Here is a 22950-nt window from a genome sequence, read left to right on the forward strand (position 1 = left end):
AACAGAGGGAAGGCCTCTTTATATTCAAAGATTTTTGCGTGGATCTTGTGCAGTCCTCAGTTCTTAAATGAACACAGGCCTAAAGTACTGCAGTGTGAGATTACGCAAGAGTAGTAGTCTGAGATCATGCACTACTGGTCTCATGTGATCTCGCACTAAAGTACTATATGTCTCCACTCTCTGTGAACCGACGCCTGTATCTGATCCAGCCAAAGAGCCCTTGGAAGCCGCTGAGACTTTCGGGAAGGGAAATAGCCATTCTTGAAGCCTCACAAGCTTTCCAGTCTCAGCATGAAGAGCATTTACAAGCCAATGGGAGGCTTCAGCAAGAGATTTTGCTCCAAGGTCTCATTGTTGGGATCAAGGAATGGGCTGAGCGGGGGTCCCACCCACCAGGTGGACACCATGGAGCAGCTGCTGCAAGATACACCGGGGAAGAAGTAACTTCTTTCAAAATTGTTCCATTTCTCACAGGTCTCTGCTGAAATTAACCCACCCCAATAAATCTTAAGTTTTCTCCTAATTCCTCCTTGGATGTTTCCCCTGATTATTATGAAATTCAATGGTGAAAAAATTAAGGTTCTACATTTAAGCAAGAAAAACAAAATGCATAAACAGAGGAGTAGAATCACGATCATGTGAAGTGTTAATACCACTTTATAATGCCTTGATAAGGCCAGACGTGGAATATTGCATCCAGTTTTGGTCACCACGATGTAAAAAAGATGTTGGGACTCTAGAAAAAGTGCAGAGAAGAGCAACAAAGATGATTAGGGGACTGGAGGTTAAAACATATGAACGGTTGCAGGAACTTGGTATGTCTAGTTTAACGAAAAGAAGGACTAGGGGAGACATGATAGCAGTGTTCCAATATCTCAGGGGTTGCCACAAAGAAGAGGGAGTCAAACTATTCTCCAAAGCATCTGAGGGTAGAACAAGAAGCAATGGGTGGAAACTAATCAAGGAGAGAAGCAAGTTAGAACTAAGGAGAAGTTCTGACGGTTAGTACAATTATATAGAATGGAATAGAATTCTTTATTGGCCAAGTGTGATTGGACACACAAGGAATTTGTCTTTGGTGAATATGCTTTCAGTGTACATAAGGAGAATAAAACATTCATCAAGAATAAAAAGATGCAACATAAGTCAAGGTTACTAATCATTCTATCAAATCGTACTTGGAAACAAATAAAAACAATATAAATTGAAAGATACAAGCGACATGGTTATAGTAATAAGTGGGAAGAGATAGATACTAGTAAGGAAGAGAAGAATAATAGTAATATAGTCTTAGTAAATTATTTGACAGTGTTGTGGGAATTACCTTATTTTTTGGAGTATAAGATGCACTTCCGCCCCGCCCCCCCAAGAGGCTGAAAATTTGGGTATGTCTTATACTCCAAATGTAGCTTTTTCGAAGCTTTTTTCTAGCCCTAACACTTTGCCTGCTCCCTCCGACTCTCAGATCTGCTTTAGAAGCTTTTTTTCAGCCCTAACGAAGTGAACTCCATGTTTTGCCTGCTTTTCTCTTTGATCAGCTGTGCTTTAGAAGCTGTTTTTTATCCCCAAGCAGGGGATAAAAAGCACACATGCACGCATACTCAAATCCAGCAAACTAAGGTGCTGAAGCTGACCAGACTAAGGACGCTAGCCAGATGATTACCTGGTAAGCTGCATCTTATACTCTGAAAAATACGGTAGTTGTTAAGCAGAGTGATGGCATTCGGGGAAAAAACTGTCCTTGTGTCTAGTTGTTCTGGTGTGCAGTGCCCTATAGTATGGTTTTGAGGGTAGAAGTTGAAACAATTTATTTAATCAGTAGAACAACTTGCCTCCAGAAGTTGTAAATGCTCCATCACTGAAAGTTTTAAACAAGATGTTGGATAACCATTTGTTTAAAGTGGTGTAGAGTTTCCTGCCTAAGCAATGGGTTGGACTAGAAGACCTTCAAGGTCCCTTCCAACTCTGTTATTCTATTCTATTCTTTAACTCAAAACTGACTCTGAATGAGATTTGCATATATATAGGTAAAGGTTCCCCTTGCACATACATGCTAGTCGTTGCCGACTCTAGGGGGCGGTGCTCATCTCCGTTTCAAAGCCAAAGAGCCAGCGCTGTCCGAAGACGTCTCCGTGGTCATGTGGCCGGCATGACTCAATGCCAAAGGCGCACGGAACGCTGTTACCTTCCCACCAAAGGTGGTCCCTATTTTTTCTACTTGCATTTTTACGTGCTTTTGAAACTGCTAGGTTGGCAGAAGCTGGGCCAAGTAACGGGAGCTCACCCCGTTACATGGCAGCACTAGGGATTCAAACCGCTGAGCTGCCGACCTTTCGATCGGCAAGCCCAACGCCCTAGCCCCTGAGCCACCGTGTCCCTTTGCATATATATAGATAATTGTAAAGAAAGAGTTGTTTTCTAGATATTTTCAAAGCTTTCATGGCTCATGAATATAGAAATCCTGTCTACATCAACCACTGTAAGCTTGCAAACATACAACCTAATGGAATTTTGGAGAAATTTAGAAGAAAATTCATTTGACTTTCTACAGTTCGATCTTTTTCTCTAACCTTGTTATCATTTTCATATCCCTTTTGCTTTGAAGGTAATAATGGGCAGGAGAATCAAGATTTCTGTGAACTGTTCCAAGTGATCAATGCTAAAGATAGAACAGACAAGTTTGGAATTCAAATGGAATTAGGAAGCCATGAGAGAAACCAGTCAAAGAATTGGAATCAGGAAAGTTCATCTTCCACCGATGCTCCGATGGAAGATTTTCTTGCCCAACAAGAGAAAATAAGGAAAAAGTATACTGGGAAAAGTGTGAATCTAATCAAAGCTAAAGTACAAGTAAATGAATACCATTTAACCCAAAACAAAAGGGATGAGGCTATAAGAAGACACAATGGACAAAATTACAATGGGACATTCATTCTTTCTCTTGGAAATAACTTCCTTACATCTCAAAAAGTGATTGATACTAAAGAGAAGCCTTATAAATGTTTGGAATGTGGAAAATGTTTTAGAACAAGGTGGCATCTTACTTCCCATAAGATGGTCCACACAAGGGAGAAACCATATAAATGCATAGAGTGTGGAAAGACCTTTGCTCATAGCAGTACACTTACTTCCCATAAGATGATCCACACAGGGGAGAAACCATATAAATGCATGGAATGTGGAAAGAACTTTCCTCGTAGCAGTACACTTACTTTACATAAGATGATCCACACAGGGGAGAAACCATATACATGCATGGAGTGTGGAAAGACCTTTGCTCAAAGAGGTCATTTTATTTCCCATAAGATGATCCACACAGGGGAGAAGCCGTATAAATGCATGGAGTGTGGAAAGACGTTTACTCATGCCAGTACACTTACTTCCCATAAGATGATCCACACAGGGGAGAAACCATATAAGTGCATGGAGTGTGGAAAGACCTTTGCTCATAGCAGTACACTTACTTCCCATAAGATGATCCACACAGGGGAGAAACCATATAAGTGCATGGAGTGTGGAAAGACTTTTGCTCAAAGGGTTAGTCTTATTTCCCATAAGATCATTCACACAGGGGAGAATCCATATAAATGCATGGAGTGTGGAAAGATGTTTACTCAGAGTAGTGGACTTGGAAGACACAAAAAGCTCCACACAGGAGAGAAACCATTTCAATGCATGGAATGCGGAAAGACTTTTGCTCAAAGAGTTACTCTTATTTCCCATAAGATGATCCACACAGGGGAGAAGCCATATAAATGCATGGAGTGTGGAAAGATGCTTACTCACAGCAGTGGACTTAGAAGACACAAAAAGATCCACTCAGGAGAGAAACCATTTAAATGCATGGAATGTGGAAGGACCTATGCTCATAAAGGTAGTCTTATTTCCCATAAAAGAAGCCACATACGGGAGAAGCCATACACCGTATTTTTCGGAGTATAAGATGCTCCGGAATATAAAAAGCACCTTAGTTTTTTGGGAGGAAAATAAGGGGAAAAAATGCTGCCTCTGCCTACCAGCATCTATCAGTATTCATATGGCTAGCGTCCTGTCAGTGTTTGAGAGAGTTGAGGGCTGTTTGGAAACTGAAACAGTATTTGCTGTGTGAGCAACAAGGAAAGAGACAGCAAGGAGCTTGGGCGTGGCTTAGCTCTGCAGCTGTGTGCTCTAAACTAGTCTCCTGCTTGAAACTGAAACTCCTCTCCTCTGCTTCTGTTTTGCTTGTATTTACTACCAAGTTGGAAAATCTGCTTTTGGTATTGTATATTTACTTCATGTGTTATGTTATATATAAAGTGAAGTTATGGAATCCTGCTGAATCTGATGTGATTGCTGCTGCAAACTCTGAGTCCTTGCCACAAATAGCAAAACAGCCAGGTCAGCTGCAGCATATTCTTGCAGCCTGATTCAGCATGAGCAGCTGATTGGCAGGTGGATTGGCCTCCCAGAATACCTCCAATCAGCTGTTCCAGGCTGCAGGGCTTGCCACAAACCATCGCAGCCTTAGTGCCTCGTGTTTTTTGCTACATTCAGTGTATAAGACGCACCCAAATTTCTACCCTCTTTTAGGGGGGGGAAATGTACATCCATACATGAGAGAAGCTATATAAATGCATGGAGTGTGGAAAGAGTTTTGCTCAGAATGGTCATCTTCTCATAAAAGGATCCACACTCGGGAGAAACTGTATAGCAATAGCAATTCCACTTAGACTTATATATGCCGCCGAGGATTCATACTGGACTTAGGACTTCAGGCACCAGGGCTCCGTCAATTCCTGGATGGACAGAAAGAGAAAGTTGTATTTTTGGGGGGTCTTTAAAAAGAAAAAAAAATCATCTTCCGATTCACTAGTGGATCCAGAAGTGAATTAAAATCTCTCTCCAGCAACTCCCATCTCTTCAAATTGGAACCCCAAAATGTTATCAGTACATTTTTGTCTAAAATGAGGTTAATTTTGAGTTGGACCATAAAAATGATTCATGCCGTCTGATAGTCTGTTTGTTTACCTACTAAAAGTAATTATACGACTTGAAGATGTTTTCAATAAAATGCCAGATTGAAACTTCAATTTACACTGATTGAATGCTCCATCCATTTTCTTCCTGATATATTTTTTCTCATACAGAATTTGCATTTTTTGTTCAAACAAATAGTCACAATTTTCACTTTGTAAAGCCACTGCCTTCTTTTTAGCTATTCCACAAAGATCTTTAATGTTCCAAGATGCAAATGGATTTATTACGAAAAACAACAACAACCCACACCTGAAATGTTGTTCTTTGTCTGGGTGGTAACCAGATTAGAGCCCTGCTTTAAATTAAGAGTTATTAAAAACAATCTCTCAAAACTGAGAAATCGTTAGCAAAGTACTTGGAGCTGGAACAGACCTTTTAAGGACCCTCTTGGGGGAGGCTCACTCAGGACCGCCACCACCCCCTCCATTAATCCATCTAAGAATTAATAAATGCATTAAGCATCAATAAATGGAAGTATTGTAAACAAATTACCCGAATTTATCCTCTTATTAAACAATGGTACATTTGATATTATATTTATTTGTGAAACATGGCTAAACTCATCCCTCACTGACTCCATTATTTCAAACAAAGAATATCAAGTCCTTCGATCAGATCGTGAACACCGCAGAGGTGGTGGAGTAGCTATCTTTTACAAAAAATCACTGAACTTAAAAAATATTCAAGTTGCACATAAACTTTCTCTTCCTGAAACTATTGTATGTGACCTGTCCACCTACACCACACTTAGATTCATACTATGTTACAGAGCCCCTGACTACGACATCGCTCATGCAAATATGTTAACCTCTGCTAACATGGGGTACCTCTTGTCCATATCCTCTCATCTTCCTGGGTGACCTAAATCTACCTTCTATAAACTGGATAACAAATGAATTACAACCGAACCAATCCATACTACACTATACAGCGCAGTTACAAACCTAGGTCTTGAACAACTAGTAACTAACAATACAAGACTCAACAACTGCCTCGACCTCATCTTTTGTAATAACACAAACTCAATTTATGGACTACAAATAAAAGAACCCTTTTCCAACAGTGACCACTGCATGATAGACTTTTGTCTCAATATACACTCTCACATAAACCGTCATATTAATAGTACTCCTAACTACAATTTTAAAAAAGCCAACTATGACCTTATAAACAACGATCTCTCATTTCTTGACTGGCAAAATCTATTCTCAACCTGTATCACTGCAGAAGACCACTATAAAGTATTCCTACTTGAAATCAATATATCATCAAACTATATGTACCACAAATCATCACCAAAATTTAAAAAACAACAAATTACCCATATCAATAAAAAAGCTTCAATCCAAAAAAAAAATCCCTCTGGAGAAGAAACAAAAAGGGCTACGTAGCAAACTTCAAAAACCGCTACAGAAATATTTGCAACCAAATAAAAACTGAATGCAACATTTACCACACCAACCAAGAAGACCTTCTACGCACTAATTCCAATTGTGCTTTTTATAATTTTGTAAACAATAAACTTAAAGAAACAAGATCCATCCCACCACTAAAAGAATCTAACGGCAAAGAATGTACTGATGAAACATTTAAAGCAAACCTCTTTAACACATTCTTTGGCTCTGTCTTTGTAAACAGTGATGGCTCATATCCGACATTCCCCAGTTGTACTAACAATGACTACAACAACTTAACACATATAGACTTCATAGAAGATAATGTTGAAAAAGCTCTTCGCAACCTGAAACCATCATTATCTATTGGGCCTGATGGACTATTTGCATACTTCTTAAAAAAACTTTCAATTAATATAGCAGAACTCCTAAGCATAATCTTTAATAAAGCTTTCATGACTAGTTCCCTTCCCAAACTTTGGTCTCTAGCCACAGTCATCCCTATCTTCAAAAAAGGAGACTCCAGCCTAGTTGAAAATTACAGACCAATTTCTCTATGTTGTGTCACCTGCAAAGTAATGGAATCTATCATCAACCAATCCATTACACTCCACCTAGAAACAAACAACCTACTCTCTAATAAACAATTTGGTTTCAGAAAAAAATTATCATGTAACTTACAACTTCTCCACTCCAAAAACATATGGACTACAAACCTTGATCAAGGGAAAGCAATAGATGCAATCTACATTTGTTGTTGTTAGTTGCGAAGTCGTGTCTGACCCATCACGACCCCATGGACAACATTCCTCCAGGCCTTCCTGTCCTCTACCATCCTCTGGAGTCCATTTAAACTCATGCCTACTGCTTCAGTGGCTCCATCCAGTCACCTCGTTCTCTGTCGTCCCCTTCTTCTTTTGCCCTCAATGTTTCCCAGCATTAGGACTCCAGTGAGTCCTTCTTTCTCATTAGGTGGCCAAAGTATTTCAGTTTCATCTTCAGGTTCTGGCCTTCTAAAGAGCAGTCAGGGTTGATCTCCTCTAGAACTGACTTGTTTGTTCGCCTTGCAGTCCAAGGGACTTGCAGGAGTCTTCTCCAGCACCAGAGTTCAAAGGCCTCAATTCTTTGGCACTCAGCCTTTCTTATGGTCCAACCTTCACAGCCATACATTGCAACTGGGAAAACCATAGCTTTGACTATATGCACTTTTGTTGGCAGTGTGATGTCTCTGCTTTTTAGTACGCTGTCTAGGTTTGCCATAGCTTTCCTCCCCAGGAGCAAACGTCTTTTAATTTCTTGGCTGCAGTCCCCATCTGCGGTGATCTTGGAGCCCAGGAAAATAAAATCTGTCACTACCTCCATTTCTTCACCATCTATCTGCCATGATTTTAGTTTTCTTAATGTTGAGTTTCAAGCCAACTTTTGCACTCTCCTCCTTCACCCGCATCAAGAGACTCTTTAGTTCCTCTTCGCTTTCTGCCATTAGAGTGGTATCATCTGCATATCTGAGTATTGATATTTCTTCCGGCAATCTTAATTCCAATTTTTGATTCATCTAGCCCTGCCTTTCTCATGATGTGTTCTGCATATAAGTTAAATAGGCAGGGTGATAGTATACAGCCTTGCCGGACTCCTTTCCCAATTTTGAACCAATCAGTGGTTCCGTGTCCAGTTCTCACTGTGGCTTCTTGACCCGCATACAGGTTTCTCAAGAGACAAATAAGATGGTCTGGTACTCCCATCTCTTTAAGAACTTGCCACAATTTGTTGTGATCCACACAATCAAAGGCTTTAGCATAGTCAATGAAGCAGAAGTAGATGTTTTTCTGGAACTCCCTAGCTTTCTCCATGATCCAGCGTATGTTGGCAATTTGATCTCTAGTTCCTCTGCCTCTACGAAATCCTGCCTGTACTTCTGGTAGTTCTCGATCCACATATTGCTGGAGCCTAGCTTGTAGGATTTTAAGCATAACCTTACTAGCATGTGAAATGAGTGCAATGGTGCGATAGTTTCAACATTCTTTGGCATTGCCTTTCTTTGGAATTGGAATGTAAACTGACCTTTTCCAATCCTGTGGCCATTGTTGAGTTTTCCAAATTTGCTGGCAAATTGGGTGTAGCACTTTTACTGCGTCGTCTTTTAAGATTTTGAATAGCTCAGCTGGAATACTGTCACCTCTACTAGCTTTGTTGTTACTCAGATTTCCTAAGGCCCATTTGACTTCACATTCTAGGATATCTGGCTCAAGATTAGTGACCACCCCATCGTGGTTATCAGGGATGTTAAGCTCATTCTTGTATAGTTCTTCTGTGTAATTTTGCCACCCCTTCTTAATCTCTTCTGCCTCTGTTAGGTCCCTGCTATTTTGGTCCTTTATCATGCCCATCTTTGCATGAAACGTTTCCTTCATATCTCCAATTTTCTTGAATAGATCTCTGGTCCTTCCTATTCTATTGTTTTCTTCTATTTCTTTGCACTGTTCATTTAAGAATGCATTCTTATCTCTTCTAGCTATTCTCTGGAATTCTGCATTCAACTGGGTGTATCTTTATCTTTCTCCCTTGCCTTTCGCTTCCCTTCTTTCCTCAGCTATTTGCAGAACTTCCTCAGACAGCCATTTTGCTTTCTTGCATTTCTTTTTCTTTGGAATGGTTTTAGTTGCTACCTCTTGTACAATGTTGCAAGCCTCTGTCCATAGTTCATCAGGCACTCTGTCTATCAGATCTAATTCTTTAAATCTATTTGTCACCTCTACTGTATCAGGGATATGATTTAGTTCATACCTGAGTGGCCTGGTGCTTTTCCCTACTTTCTTTAGTTTAAGCCTAAATTTTGCAAGAAGAAGCTCATGATCTGAGCCACAGTCACTCCTGGTCTTGTTTTTACTGACTGCATAGAGCTTCTCCATCTTTGGCTGCAAAGCACATAGTCAATCTGATTTTTGTGTTGACCATCTGGTGATGTCCATGTGTAGAGTCGTCTCTTAGGTTGTTGGAAAAGAGTGTTTGCTATGACCATCGTATTGTCTTGACATAATTCTATCAGCCTGTGCCCTGCTTTATTTTGTACTCCAAGGCCATACTTGCCTGTTATTCCAGTTATCTTTTGGCTTCCTACTTTAGCATTCCAATCTCCCATGATGATAAGGACATCATTTTTTGGTGTTAATTCTATAAGGTGCTGTAGGGCTTCATAGAACTGGTAAATTTCATCTTCTTCAGCACCAGTGGTTGGGGCATAGACTTGAAGTTTTAAAATTTTTAAACTTTTAAAAATTTAAAAATTTAAAATTTTTAAATTTAAATTTTTTTGGATTTTAACAATTTTAATAGGGGTATTTTATTATGGGTCTAATCTGACGGTTTTAATTCTCGGCCATTTATTGAATATGTATTTTAATTGTCTTTTTAATTTGTATATTGTACTGTTTTAATTTGGCTGTGCACCGCCCTGAGTCCTTTGGGAGAAGGGCGGTATAAAAATCTAAATAAATAAATAAACTACTGTGATATTGAATGGCTTGCCTTGGATTCGGACTGAGATCATTCTGTCATTTTGGGGATTGTATCCCAGTATTGCTTTTCCTACTTTTTTATTGATTATGAAGGCCACTCCATTTCTTCTGAGGGATTCTTACCCACAGTAGTATACCTGATAGTCATCTGAATTAAATTCGCCCATTCCTGTCCATTTTAGTTCGCTGATTCCTAAGATGTCGATGTTTAGTCTTGTCATCTCTTGTTTGACCACATCCAGCTTGCCTTGATTCATGGATCTTACATTCCAGGTTCCTATGGAGAAAAAATCTTTACAGCATTGGACTTTCCTTTCACCACCAGATACATCCACAGCTGACCGTCCTTTCAGCTTTGGCCCAGTCACTTCATTCTTTCTGGCGCTACTAGTACTAGCCCTCCGCTCTTCCCCAGTAGCATATTGGACACCTTCCGACCTGAGGGGCTCATCTTCCGGTGTCATATCTTTTTTCCTTTTGGTACTGTCCATGGGGTTTTCATGGCAAAGATACTGGAATGGGTTACCATTTCCTTCTCCAGTGGATTACGTTTTGTCAGAACTCTCTGCTATGACCTGTCCGTCTTGGGTGTCCCTGAACGGCATAGCTCATAGTTTCATTGAGCTACGCAAGCCCCTTCGCCACGACAAGGCAGTAATCCATGAAAGGGTATCGCCACTAGATAGGTCTGAATATAAGACCTTACTAGTGTTCGATCGGATTCAGAATGGCTGGCCCTCCATCCACTCTAGGCGTCTTTTCCGGCGCTTCATCTCTCAGCTCCTCAGAATACCAAGAAGCCAGTCGAGATCGGCGTCGGATCAGAGGCCGCAAAGGCATGATGCGGTCCAAAGCCGCTGCCGCCACCTTTTCCCAGGCGACGACTAGTTCTTCAGCCGAGCCGTGAGCTAGATCCTCAGGAAATGGCCCAAGCTCCGTCAGAAACCTCTCCGAGTCCATCAGGCGCCTGGGACGGAACCAACGCATTGGCCCCGTCTCCCTGCGGTGTTGGATGGCAGTTCAGAAGTCGAGTCGAAGGAGCGAATGATCTGACCATGACGGGTTTGATAACTAAGTCCCCTAATTCTAGATCATTCAACCACTGTCCAGAAACAAAAATCAAATCCAGAGTGTTTCCCCCGATGTGAGTGGGACCATTAACTAACTGGGTCAGGTCAAGGCCGTCATGGAAGCTGGTTACCACCTTTAAAGCGCTCCATGGCTTAGGACCGGGGTATTTGTGAGACTGCCTCCTGCCACCGATTGCCTCCCAACGACCTGTGCGCTCCCACAGAGCGGGCCTCCTCAGGGTGCCGTCGACCAAACAATGTAGGTTGGCGGCCCCCAGGGGGAGGGCCTTCTCTGTGGCAGCACCAGCCCTATGGAACGAGCTACGTCCGGGGTTATGCCAGCTCCCCGATCTCCGGGCCTTCAAACGTGAACTGAAGACTATTATTTCACCGAGCGGGACTAGCCTAAGACATATTTTAGCGAAATTTTAATGGGTTTTAATCGGTCTTTGACCGTTTTAGTGATTCGGCCAGTAAATATTTGTTTTTAATTGTTTTTAAATATTGTTATTTATTATATTTATATTGTATTGGTGTGTGTATTTTAATATTGGCTGTAAACCGCCCTGAGTCCTCCGGGAGATGATGCGATATAGAAATGTAATTATAAATAAATAAAATAAATAAATAAACTCCCGGGCCGTTGCTGATGCTTCACCAACCGACGGCAGGTTGAAGCCCCCCATAACCATAAGTCTGGGGGTATCAACCGCCATCCCGGCTATCACATCCAACAGCTCGGGCAGGGCTGCTTCTCACGCAGCAAGGAGCCAGGTACGTAATCAGCAAGCCCACCTGCATCCCCTGGCCCCACTTCACAAAGAGAGACTCACAGCTGGTTATCTGTGGTACAGTGACCTCCCTCGGATCCAGACCTTCGTTAATAATAACCGACACCCCCCCACTCCTACCTTGGGCCCTCGGCTGATGAAATGCTCGGAAGCCCGGTGGGCACATTTCTACAAGGGGCACCTCCCCTTCGTGCTCAACCAGGTCTCCGAAATGCCAATCAGGTCCGCACCCCCCTCTTGTATAAGATCAAAAATAAGGGGGGCTTTATTCACCACGGACCTGGCATTACATAACATCAGCCGAAGGTCCAGGCTCTGGGGATTCCAGCCACTCGGGGAACGAGAGAAGTCAGAGGGACCGGAGTGCATGATCGCTCGCAAACAGCGAGCCCACACTCCCCGAACAAGATGCGGGCCCCCGCTTCCGCCATATCTGCCCCTCCCAATTACCGTGTCGATGGAATAGCCCCCATAGAATTGAGCTTCAGCCTCCTCCTTCGCCTCCGAACCTACCGCAACTATACCGCGAGCCCTCGCAGGGTCTAGCCATGTCCCTGACGGGTTTCCTCCAAAACCCATCCTAACCCTCCCTCCCCTTAAAAACCCTTTAAAAAACGATTTTAAAAAACTCCTGAGTCCTTTCTTTGCCGCATGCCACCTCTTGGGATTCCAAATTCTGGCATCGAGGTAGGCCCTTGATAGAGTGGAGGGTCACATCTGCGAGAGGGGGGAATCTCGCAGACCAAGAAGTTCCGCTGGTGAGTACATCCATGATTTGAAGAATGGCAAGTGTTCTTATCCCGGCCAGTCTAGATGGTAACATGTGGTTATGTTACCATGGTGACATGGTTATTAAAAATGCAGCAACAGGCATAAATGATGACCGGTCATAAGTGTGAGGACTGGTCAAAAGTGTGAGAACCTGTCAGAAATCACATTTTTCAGCCATCTGAAAAGGGCTGAAAAAAGAGGACAGAAAAAAGTGATTTCTGAGGGGAAAAAAAAGTGATGTCTGGGTAGTCCCTATGCACATTTATGCCTGTTGCAGCATTTTGTGCATAGGGACTACTCAGAGGGCTGAAAAAGTTATTTTTGACCTGTCCTCACACTTTTGAGCGGTCCTCACACCTACAACTGTCCTCACATTTTACATTTTGCGCCCTATCTTGTAACCGTGGTGAAGACAAGCAGTTGTGAAATGACTGACATGGTTGTTAAAAATGCTGCAATGGGCATAAATGTGAGGATGGTCATAAGTGCAAGGACGGGTCAGAAATGACTTTTTTTAGCCCACTGAGTAGTTTCTATGCCCATAGCCATGGCCACCCGGTCACATGACCACCAAGCCACACCCCAAAATAAGCCACGCCCACAGAAACGGTTGTTAAAAAAATTGAATCCCACCACTGCCCCCCCCCACCCAGTGAAGAGGTTCCAGCTGAGTGAGGAAGGCTTCTCCTCGTTTCTCATCCAGCGCAGGAATCCATGGTTCTGCATTGTGGGGCAGTGAGCCTTTTTGAGTGGCCTGGACAATCGGCAGTAACCAATGGGAATTCTCTTTACTTTTTAGCGTCATCAGTCTCCGGGCAGAGTCCTTTGTGACGTCACCCTGAAGGATTGTTCGGCGCAGAGAGAGAAGCGGAGAAAGTGGGAGGGGGGATCATTTCGGGTACGGAGGGGCTGCAGCTGAAGGGGGTTTCATGGCAGCTCCACAGGGACTCCCCCTCCCACTTTCTTTCCTCTTCACGATTCTCAGCCACTTGTTTGAAATGCTAGAGGTTCTCCTGCCTGAGCAAGGGGGCTGGACTAGATGATCTCCAAGGTCCCTTCCAGCTCTCTTGAATTCTGTCTCAGACAGTTGCTGCTTCTGCCCGTCAATAAACCTCCTTTCTTAAGCAGCCTCCATTTTATTCCCTTCTTGGAACTGGAGCTGATTTTTCTTCCGACACTATCAGGGGATAAAATAGAAACCCCCGACTGGAAGGGGCAATTGAAGAGGTTTAATGTGGAGGAAATAAATATGCAGCTGCTCTCCAAAGGAAGTGGGAGACACGGACATAAACTTTTAATTTTATTTCAATATAAAATGTATTTCACATCCACAGCAGACACAAAGGAACATTCTGAGGTAAATCTGAAACAGCGCCCAGAAGGAAAAGGCGGGAAAAAAGGGAAACGCCTCCTTTCCACCCGCAGCAACCAATCAGAGCGCAGATCCCCTCAGGCGGGAGCCCGCCCTCCCCCCCTCAGCCGCAACGGGGTCTTCAAGACCTTTGGGCCACTTTCTCTTTTGGGGAGAGATGACGGCATCTTCCAGTATCTCAGGGGCTGCCGGAAAGAACATTTATTTTTTATTTTCTCTTCCCTTCCCTTCTATTCTATCAATAAGAAGCAGACCGAAGGAAAGAGGTGGAAGTGGAGGTGCACTATATATAAGAAATCAACCAAATCGCTCTGGAATGCATTTGGGTTGATATGAAAGCGGGAGAAGAAGCACAGAGGTCGAAGCCTTTGTCTGACAGGGAGCCATGGAGAGAGGGGCCTTTCTTCCCCCTACTCCCATGCCCATCATCCCCGCCCTCTCCCTTCCCCCTCCCACGCGCTCCTCTTTCCCGCCCTTTCTACCATCCTGGCACTTCGCCCCAAGTCCACCAGGGGGCGCCCTCTGCCAAGGGAAGGGAACCACAGGCGCTTCCCCATTGGCCCACTGGAGGGCGAACGTCACATCTGACTCCAGAAGAGGCTGAGAAGGAAGTGACGTCACAAACGCTTGCCTCTCTAGGACTCCGCCCTCGCTCTCCTTAATCCCTGGGACCCCGGAGGAGGCGGAGAGGCTGCGGGAGAGTCTGGCGGAGGGACATCCAGACGTGTCCCAGGTGAGGGGGGGGTCTCTTCCCGGGTCCCATGCTCCCCAACCCCCCCTCTCCCTGCAGGGGGAACCGGGGATCCGGGGAGGGAGGAGGAGGTCGGCTGGAGGCCCAACAGGAGAGGAGAGAAGCCGGGCGAGGAAAAGCCAGGATTCGCACCAGGCTCCCCGAGGACCCCATCCTGTCTCCGGAGGGGGAGAGAAGCGAGGCGACCTCTCCAGCGGCCTCCTTCCCGGCCCTGCTCTGGGGACCTCGGCCCTGCGCTGGGATGAGCTGCTTGAGGCTCTGGGCAGGTTGGGTGAAGGTCACTCAGTGGCTGAATCCCACTTTCTAATTCTTTCTGTTTTTCTTCCCATCTCAGATACAGAAACTGGAAGCCATTTGTGGTCTTTCCAAGGCAAACTTTTCTCTTGGGAGAGAAAAAAAGAGCGGAATCACCTGCAGGGATCAGTCCTGCGGCCTAGAAATGGTCCCGTGAAGGAAAAGGCATCTGGAGACCCACCAGAGTCCTTGGAGCCATTTGGAGTTGCTCTGCAGGAGAGAGAAAGAATGGAGACACAACCTTTGGGAAAGGAGGGAGCCGGAAAAGGCCCTTCAGTTGCTCAGCCTGGAAAGGGGGGGAAGCTCTGGACAAGGACTGGGCAGAAGATCCTGGAGGAGGAAACCATCCTCCCTTCAGAAGTTCAGCCCTGGAGCTTCATCCAATACCGGGAGGCTGAGGGTCCCCGAGGACTTTGCAGCCGACTCCATGACTTTTGCAGGCGATGGCTGAGACCAGAAAAACACACCAAAGCCCAGATGCTGGACCTGGTGGTTCTGGAGCATCTCCTGGCTCTCCTGCCCTCAGAGATGGAGGGGTGGGTGCGAGAGTGTGGAGCAGAGACCAGCTCCCAGGCAGTGGCCCTGGCTGAAGGCTTCCTCCTGAGCCAGGCGGAGGAGCAGAAGGAGCAGGTCCAGTTGCAGGTGACAGACTTTAAGGAGCTCAAAAGGGAATAAAGAATGTGTTTGAATCCTTCACCCCTCCTTCCCAAACTTCTCTGACATTCATTCTATGTGGCAATTCACCAATTCTTTTCTTATGTAAAAAGTTTTATTTTCATTTTCCAACAACCTATTCAATATACAGTCTCTTATTCAACATTAATCATTAACTTTCATTTGTTACTTATTCGGACCTGCAGCTATCATCCTTAACAAACCTTCCTCCTCCTTCTCACTTTCTTCTACTTTCTTCATCCTTCCTCCTTCGCTTTTCAGTTCCTCTTCCTATTCTTCCACCCTTCAACCTCTTTCTTCTTCCTCCCTTCCCTTTTCTACCTCTCTTTCCTACCTGCTTCTTATCTCTTTTCCATTCCTTCTGAAATGGCAGCTGAGCAGCCCCGCTTTCATTTCAAATTATTTCTATTTCTTAATTACATATCTTCAATCATTCCTTTACATTGATCCTTCATCTCCCTCCCAGACTTCCCAGAACAAAGTACAGGGTATAAAATTAACAATCATAAATTAAAATACAACATAAGTCAAGACCTTAACTCCCCTTCCAAAAACAAAAAAAAACCATTCTTCTTCCAGTCCATTATATATCAGTCCACCAATTCACCAATTCTTGTAGGACATTGTTCCACTGTTTTCTCACTCAACGTCACTGATGGATATTGGGGGCTTTGACGTTGTGTTCTGAATATAATAATCCATTTTATTTCGTGTGATGTACATTAATTCTGCTTCTTTTTTCCTTCCTCCTGTTTGAAGTGTTGCACTGTGGAGGTCAGAGATCCTGAGGGAAAGAAGAACCCATCAAATCCCTCTCAGGAGCTATTTTTCAGGAGGATCCCTTGGGAAGATCCAAGTCAGGACACCTCAGAAGGTAATGGAAGATCCTCCGATGACCCATCTGTCTTCCCTTCGCTTTCTCTTCTCTTCTATAGAATATCTCTTCCTATTTTGTTAATTATGAATTTTGAAATTCTTTATTCCTTGCAGAGAAACAAAGAATGAAGCTTTCTGGTTTTTATGATGGAGATCAAACAGCGATTGACCCTCCAAATCAAGTAAGAAAGGGAAAATTTATTAGATTTTTATTCTCCTTTCAGAAAATGAAGCGGGTGTGCAGAGTGCTTTCTCCTTCTATTTCCCCCCCTAGTTTGGACTGGGTTATTTTTGTGTTCTTCCACAACATGGAGAGCAGAATAGCAGCTTCAAGTTGCTGTCAGCCGGCATAGCTTCCTCTGGTTATTTTGTTCTGCTAGGTAGTCCTCCATCTTTGAGTTTACAAGAAGGAATTTTTTTAAAGTCTTTCAAGAAATTGGAATAAATGTATCACAGTGACAGTAGCTGCTGCAGACTCTCTTTTTTGGGTAATTCTTTGACTCGGAATGGTGCAAGACTAATGAAAAATAAATACTCACATTGCCATATTATCATTTTTATAACCCCTCATTTATAACTTGTAATTTTCTCTTCTTTGTTTTATTCCTTTCAGCCAGTGGCTCAGACTACTAGATCAATCAATGATAGACAGAGTGATAGGTCAGTTAATCCAGAAGTGGGATTACTTTACTGAAAGGCACTGAAGGTTTTGTAGAATTAAGGAACTTGATCAAACTTCCCCAGACTTCCTCAGTGAAAGCAATTTTCAGATTTGCCCATTTTCTCACCTAAAATTAGGACTTGTGTGACGCACAGCCATTTAACTTAGTGCATATTGGGAATTTTGGAACAATGGAACAGAATAACAGAGTTGGTAGGGATCTTGGAGGTCTTCTAGTCCAGGGGTCTCCAACCTTTTGGACCATAGGGACCACTAAATTCATAATTTTAAATCTTGTGGACCACTAATAATTTTTCTGTGGCCCACCAAAATGTTCTCGTGGGCCACCAGTGGTCCACGGACCACCCATTGGTGACAGCTGTTCTAGTCCAACCCCCTCCTCTGACAGGAAGCCCTATAACATTTCATATAAATGGCTGTCCAATTTCTTTTTAAACACCTCCAGTGTTGGAGCATCCACAATTTCTGGAGGCAAGTCATTCCACTGATTAATTGTTCTCACTGTCAGAAAATTTCTCTTTACTTGGTCGGTTCTCTCCTTGAATAGTTTCCATCCATTACTTCTTGGATGCTCTTTTCATGAAACTAAACATACCCAATGCCAGCAACCTTTCTTTATATGTTTAAGTTTTTGACACACAAAGAGAAACAGGTTAGCCATCACTGACCTATTCTATGCCTGTGCATTTGGTTCTTCTTTCCTAAATGTAGAACCTTACATTTCTCACTGTTGATTTCGTTTTGTTAGATGGGGCCCAATCTGTCGATCCTTCTATACCTGGAGCTTATATTCTGGAGTGTTGTTATTCCTGCCAATTTGGTCTTGTCTGCCAATTTGATGAATTCCTCTTCTATCCTCTTGTCTAAATCATTGATGAAGATGAACAGATCTTGCGAATTCTGTTCTGTTCTTTTTTCCATGTTCAGGAGAGTCCTGTGTCCTTCGAGGAGGTGGCTGTGTCTTTCTCTGAGGAGGAATGGTCTCTTCTGGATCCGGACCAGAAAGCGCTGCATTCGGAAGTCATGCTGGAAAACCATAGGAACGTGGTCTCTCTGGGTAAGAGTTCTCTAGTCCCCAATCAGAGAGTTGGAGAAGACAGATTATAGTTAGTTTTTTATTAAAAAAACATTAATCAGATACTGTCTCCTGGGAGGGAGAAGGAAGGGATCTGACCTTCTTGTACTCCAAGGAAGGAAGGAGTCAATGTCTCTTTGCTTAGATGCTTTCTCTGCCATTTCTTATCTCTGTTTTTTCATTTCTACTTGAATTTATCTGTGGGGGCTAAAAAGGACGAGGTTGCTTTTATGTGTCCTCTGGAGGTCATGTGAGAGGAAGGTGTTGTCATTTGTTCTCTGAAACCTCCAAAATTGTGTGAGAACAGAACTTTCACACTCAGCCCATGGAAGAGCATTCTCCCAATCCAATTCAAGAGCAAAGGCCTCATGCAGTGTGACTCAGACCATCCTAGGGTACAGGTAATCTCTGAGTTATGACAGTTCACCTAGCGCCCGTTCCAAGTTACGACCAGCTCTCTTCCTAGTCCTTGAGACCCAATCCCGAAATTATGTGTGTTGCCGAACCACGGCCGTTGTTCACACTTACAAATGACAGCAGAGGCGGTGCAACATTCGGTGCAAAAAAGTGGCTGGAAATGTCTATGCATCTTACAGAGCGAATATGGGCCTGTTTTTGGCCTCCCAAACCCACCATGTGTCCCATTTTTGCCTTCTCCGGCATCAGGGAGGGGAAAAACAGAATGTGCAGAGGCCAAAAAGTATTTTTTTTCTTGCTTTCCTTCTCTAAACCTACATGCGTCTTATGGTCCACATTGGGAAAATGTGGCGAGCTGTCAGTTCCTTTGCCTATTTCGGTGCATTTGCAGAAAAAAGAGGCCTAATGTAATGAGAGATACGCAAGGTCAGTAGTGGGAAATCTAGCACTATTGATCTCACGTGATCTCGCACTACAGTGCTTTAGGCCTCTGTTCTCTGCTAACCAAGGCCTGCACGAGATCCAGGGCAAAGTGCTTTGCAAAGAGAGGGAAGGCCTGTTCATTTTTAAAGACTTTTGCCCTGGATCTCGCGCAGTCCTCAGTTCTTAAACAAACATCAGCCTAAAGTACTGCAGTGTGAGATCACGCAAGATTAGTAGCCTGAGATCTTGCACTATTGGTCTCATGTGATCTCGCACTAAAGTACTTTAGGCCTCTTATCTGCGAACTGACGCCTGTACCTGATCCGGCCAAAGAGCCCTTGCAAGCTGATGAGACTTTGGGGCAGGGAAATAGCTATTCTTGAAGCTTTCCAACCTTTCCAGTCTCAGTGCAAAGAGCGTTTACAAGCCAATGGGAGGCTTCAGCAAGGGATTTCGCTCCAAAGTCTCATCGCTGGGATCAAGGAACGGGCCGAGCAGGGGTCCCGCCTGCCAGACGGACACCGTGGAGCAGCTGCTCCAAGATTCACCAAGGAAGAAGGAGATTGTTTCAAAATTATTTCATTTCTCACAGTTCTCTGCTGAGAAATGTAATAAATACATTTAGGCAAGAAAAACAAAATTTACAGATACAGTATACATTGGTACCCTGCTCAATAATAGTTGAACCATTTAGATATGAGCCAGCCGTGTGCAGCAGCTCCCAAAAAAGCCAATAGAGTTCTGGGCTGCATAAACAGAGGGATAGAATGAAGATCACGTGAAGGGTTAATATCACTTTATAATGCCTTGGTAAGGCCACACGTGGAATACTGCATCCAGTTTTGCTCGCCACGATGTTGACAAGAGTAACAAAGATGATTAGGGGACTGGAGGCTAAAACATCAAGAACGGTTGCAGGAATTGGGTATGTCTAGTTTAATGAAAAGAAGGACTGGGGTGACATGATGGCAGTGTTCCAATACTGCCACAAAGGAGAGGGAGTCAGGCTTTTCTCCAAAGCACCTGAAGGCAATGGGTTGAAACTAATCAAGGAGAGAAGTAATTTAGAACTAAGGAGAAATTTCCTGATGGAGCAATTAATCAGTGGAACATCTTGCCTCCAGAAGATGTGAATGCTCCAACACTGGAAGTTTTTAAGAAGATGTTGGATAACCATTTGTCTGAAGTGGTCCTGCCTAAGCAGGGGGTTGGACTAGAAGACCTCCAAGGTCCCTTCTAACTCTTGTTATTCCATTCTATTCCTTAACTCAAAACTGACTGAGTGAGATTTGCATATATATATATATATATATATATATATATATATATATATATATATATATATATATATATATATATATATAAGAAAAGTAACCAAAGCTATACAAACACCTTGAAAACAATTTTATTCTATTGATCTTGCTGTGTGAGCTTTTTGTCCCAACTTCTTCCTAGCAGTTTCGAAAGCACGTAAAAATGCAAGTAGAAAAAATAGGAACCACCTTTGGTGGGAAGGTAACAGCGTTCCATGCACCTTTGGCGTTGAGTCATGCCAGCCACATGACCACGGAGACGTCTTCAGACAGTGCTGGCTCTTCGGCTTTGAAACGGAGATGAGCACCGCTCCCTAGAGTCGGCAACGACTAGCACGTATGTGCGAGGGGAACCTTTACCTTTACCATAGATAATTGTAAAGAAAGAGATTTTCTAGATATTTTCAAAGCTTTCATGACTTATGAATATAGAAATCATCATGTCTATATCACACCACTGTAAGCATGCAAACATATCACCTAATGGAATTTCAGAGAAACTCAGAAGTAAATTCATTTGACTTTCTACACTTTGATTTTTTTCTCTAACCTTGTGATCATTTTCATTTCCCTTTTGCTTTGAAGGTAATAATGGGCAGGAGAATCAAGATTTCTGTCAACTGTTCCAAGTGCTCTATGCTAAAGATGGAACAGAGAAGTTTGGAATTCGAATGGAATTAGGAAGCCATGAGAGAAACCAGACAAAGAATTGGAATCAGGAAAGTTCATCTTTCACAGATACTCCGATGGAAGACTTTCTTGCCCAACAAGAGAAAATAAGGGAAAAATATGTTGAGAAAAGTGTGAAGCTAATCAAAGCTAACATACAAGTAAATGAACACTATTTAACCCAAAACAAAGGAGAAGATGCTATAAGAAGACACAACGGACAAAATTACAATGGGACATTCATTCTTTCTCTTGGAAATAACTTCCTTACATCTGAAAAAACGATTGACACAAAAGAGGAACCTTATAAATGTTTGGAATGTGGAAAATGTTTTAGAATAAGCGGGCAACTTACTATCCATAAAAGGATTCACACAGGGGAGAAGCCATTAAAATGTATGGAGTGTGGAAAGACCTTTGCTCGAAGAGATAATCTTATTTCCCATAAGATTCTCCACACAGGAGAGAAGCCGTATAAATGCATGGAGTGTGGAAAGACCTTTGCTCGAAGAGATTATCTTATTTCCCATAAGATGACCCACACAGGGGAGAAACCATTTAAATGCACAGAGTGTGGAAAGACCTTTGCTCAAAGCAGTACACTTACTAAACATAAAAGAAACCACACAGGGGAGAAACCATTTAAATGCATGGAGTGTGGAAAGACCTTTGCTGAAAGAAGTCATCTTATTTCCCATAAAATGATCCACACAGGAGAGAAGCCGTATAAATGCATGGAGTGTGGAAAGACCTTTGCTCAAAGAAGTCATCTTATTTCCCATAAGATGATCCACACAGGGGAGAAACCATTTAAATGCATGGAGTGTGGAAAGACCTTTGCTCGAAGAGATAGTCTTATTTCCCATAAGATCATCCACACAGGAGAGAAGCTGTATAAATGCATGGAGTGTGGAAAGACCTTTGCTTATTGTAGTGGCCTTAGAAGACACACAAAGCTCCACACAGGAGAGAAGCCGTATAAATGCATGGAATGTGGAAAGAGCTTTGCTCAGAGCAATGGACTTAGAAGACACAAAAATATCCACTCAGGAGAGAAGCCATTTTAATGCATGGAGTGTGGAAAGACCTTTGCTCAAGGAGGAAATCTTATTTCCCATAAGAGGATCCACTCAGGAGAGAAGCCGTATTAATGCATGGAATGTGGAAAGAGCTTTGCTCAGAATGGTCCTCTTACTTCTCATAAAAGGATCCACGCTCAGGAGAAACTATATAGCAATAGCAATTCCACTTCGATTTATATACTACTCCACAATGCTTTACCACTTTATCTCTGAGCAGTTTGCAAAGTCCCCAGCAATCTGGGTCCTCATTTTAGCAACCTCAGAAGGATGAATTAACTACTAAAAGTAATCTATACGAGTTGAAGGTGTTTTACAATAAAATGCCAATTTGAAACTCTTCAGTTTCCACTTACCTAAAAATGCTCCATCCATTTTCTTGCTGAAATATTTTTTCTCATCCAGAATTTGCATTTTTGCTCAAATAGTCACAATTTTCACTTTGTAAAGCCACTGCCTTCTTTTTAGCTATTCCACAAAGATCTTTAATGTTCCCAGATGCAAATGGGCTTATTATGAAAAACAGCCCACACCTGAAATGTTGTTCTTTGTGTGGGTGGTAACCAGATTAGAGCCCCATTTTAAATTAAGAGTTATTAAAAACAATCTCTCAAAACTCAGAAATTGTTAGCAAAGTACTTGGAGCCGGAACAGACCTTTTAAGGACCCTCTTGGGGGAGGCTCACTCAGGACCGCCCCCCCCCCCATTAATCCATCTAAGAATTGTGCCAGTCTCCATCCCTTCCCTCTGCCTCCAAATGAAAAGG

The 22950-nt window shown here is 43.0% G+C and overlaps 2 protein-coding genes across 2 annotated transcripts in view; one reads left to right on the forward strand and one right to left on the reverse strand.

The window, feature by feature from the left end:
- The window catches only part of LOC131192675 (uncharacterized), a 371955-nt gene extending 357945 nt beyond the window's left edge, over positions 1-14010 (reverse strand). The window contains exon 1 of the mRNA XM_058172052.1: positions 13670-14010. The gene's annotated coding sequence lies outside the window, so the exon portion shown is untranslated. The remainder of the gene's footprint in view (positions 1-13669) is intronic.
- The window catches only part of LOC131193641 (zinc finger protein 845-like), a 30366-nt gene extending 7666 nt beyond the window's left edge, over positions 1-22700 (forward strand). The window contains 8 exon segments of the mRNA XM_058174068.1: positions 2606-3936; positions 13357-13455; positions 14569-14662; positions 15015-15616; positions 16409-16523; positions 16640-16707; positions 18135-18264; positions 21021-22700. Of these exon segments, the coding sequence (XP_058030051.1) occupies positions 2606-3936; positions 13357-13455; positions 14569-14662; positions 15015-15616; positions 16409-16523; positions 16640-16707; positions 18135-18264; positions 21021-22399 (3818 nt within the window). The 3' untranslated portion in view covers positions 22400-22700.
- The last annotated feature ends 250 nt before the right edge of the window (positions 22701-22950 follow it).

The sequence above is a fragment of the Ahaetulla prasina genome, chromosome 2, assembly GCF_028640845.1.
Source record: "Ahaetulla prasina isolate Xishuangbanna chromosome 2, ASM2864084v1, whole genome shotgun sequence".
Classification (NCBI taxonomy): domain Eukaryota; kingdom Metazoa; phylum Chordata; class Lepidosauria; order Squamata; family Colubridae; genus Ahaetulla; species Ahaetulla prasina.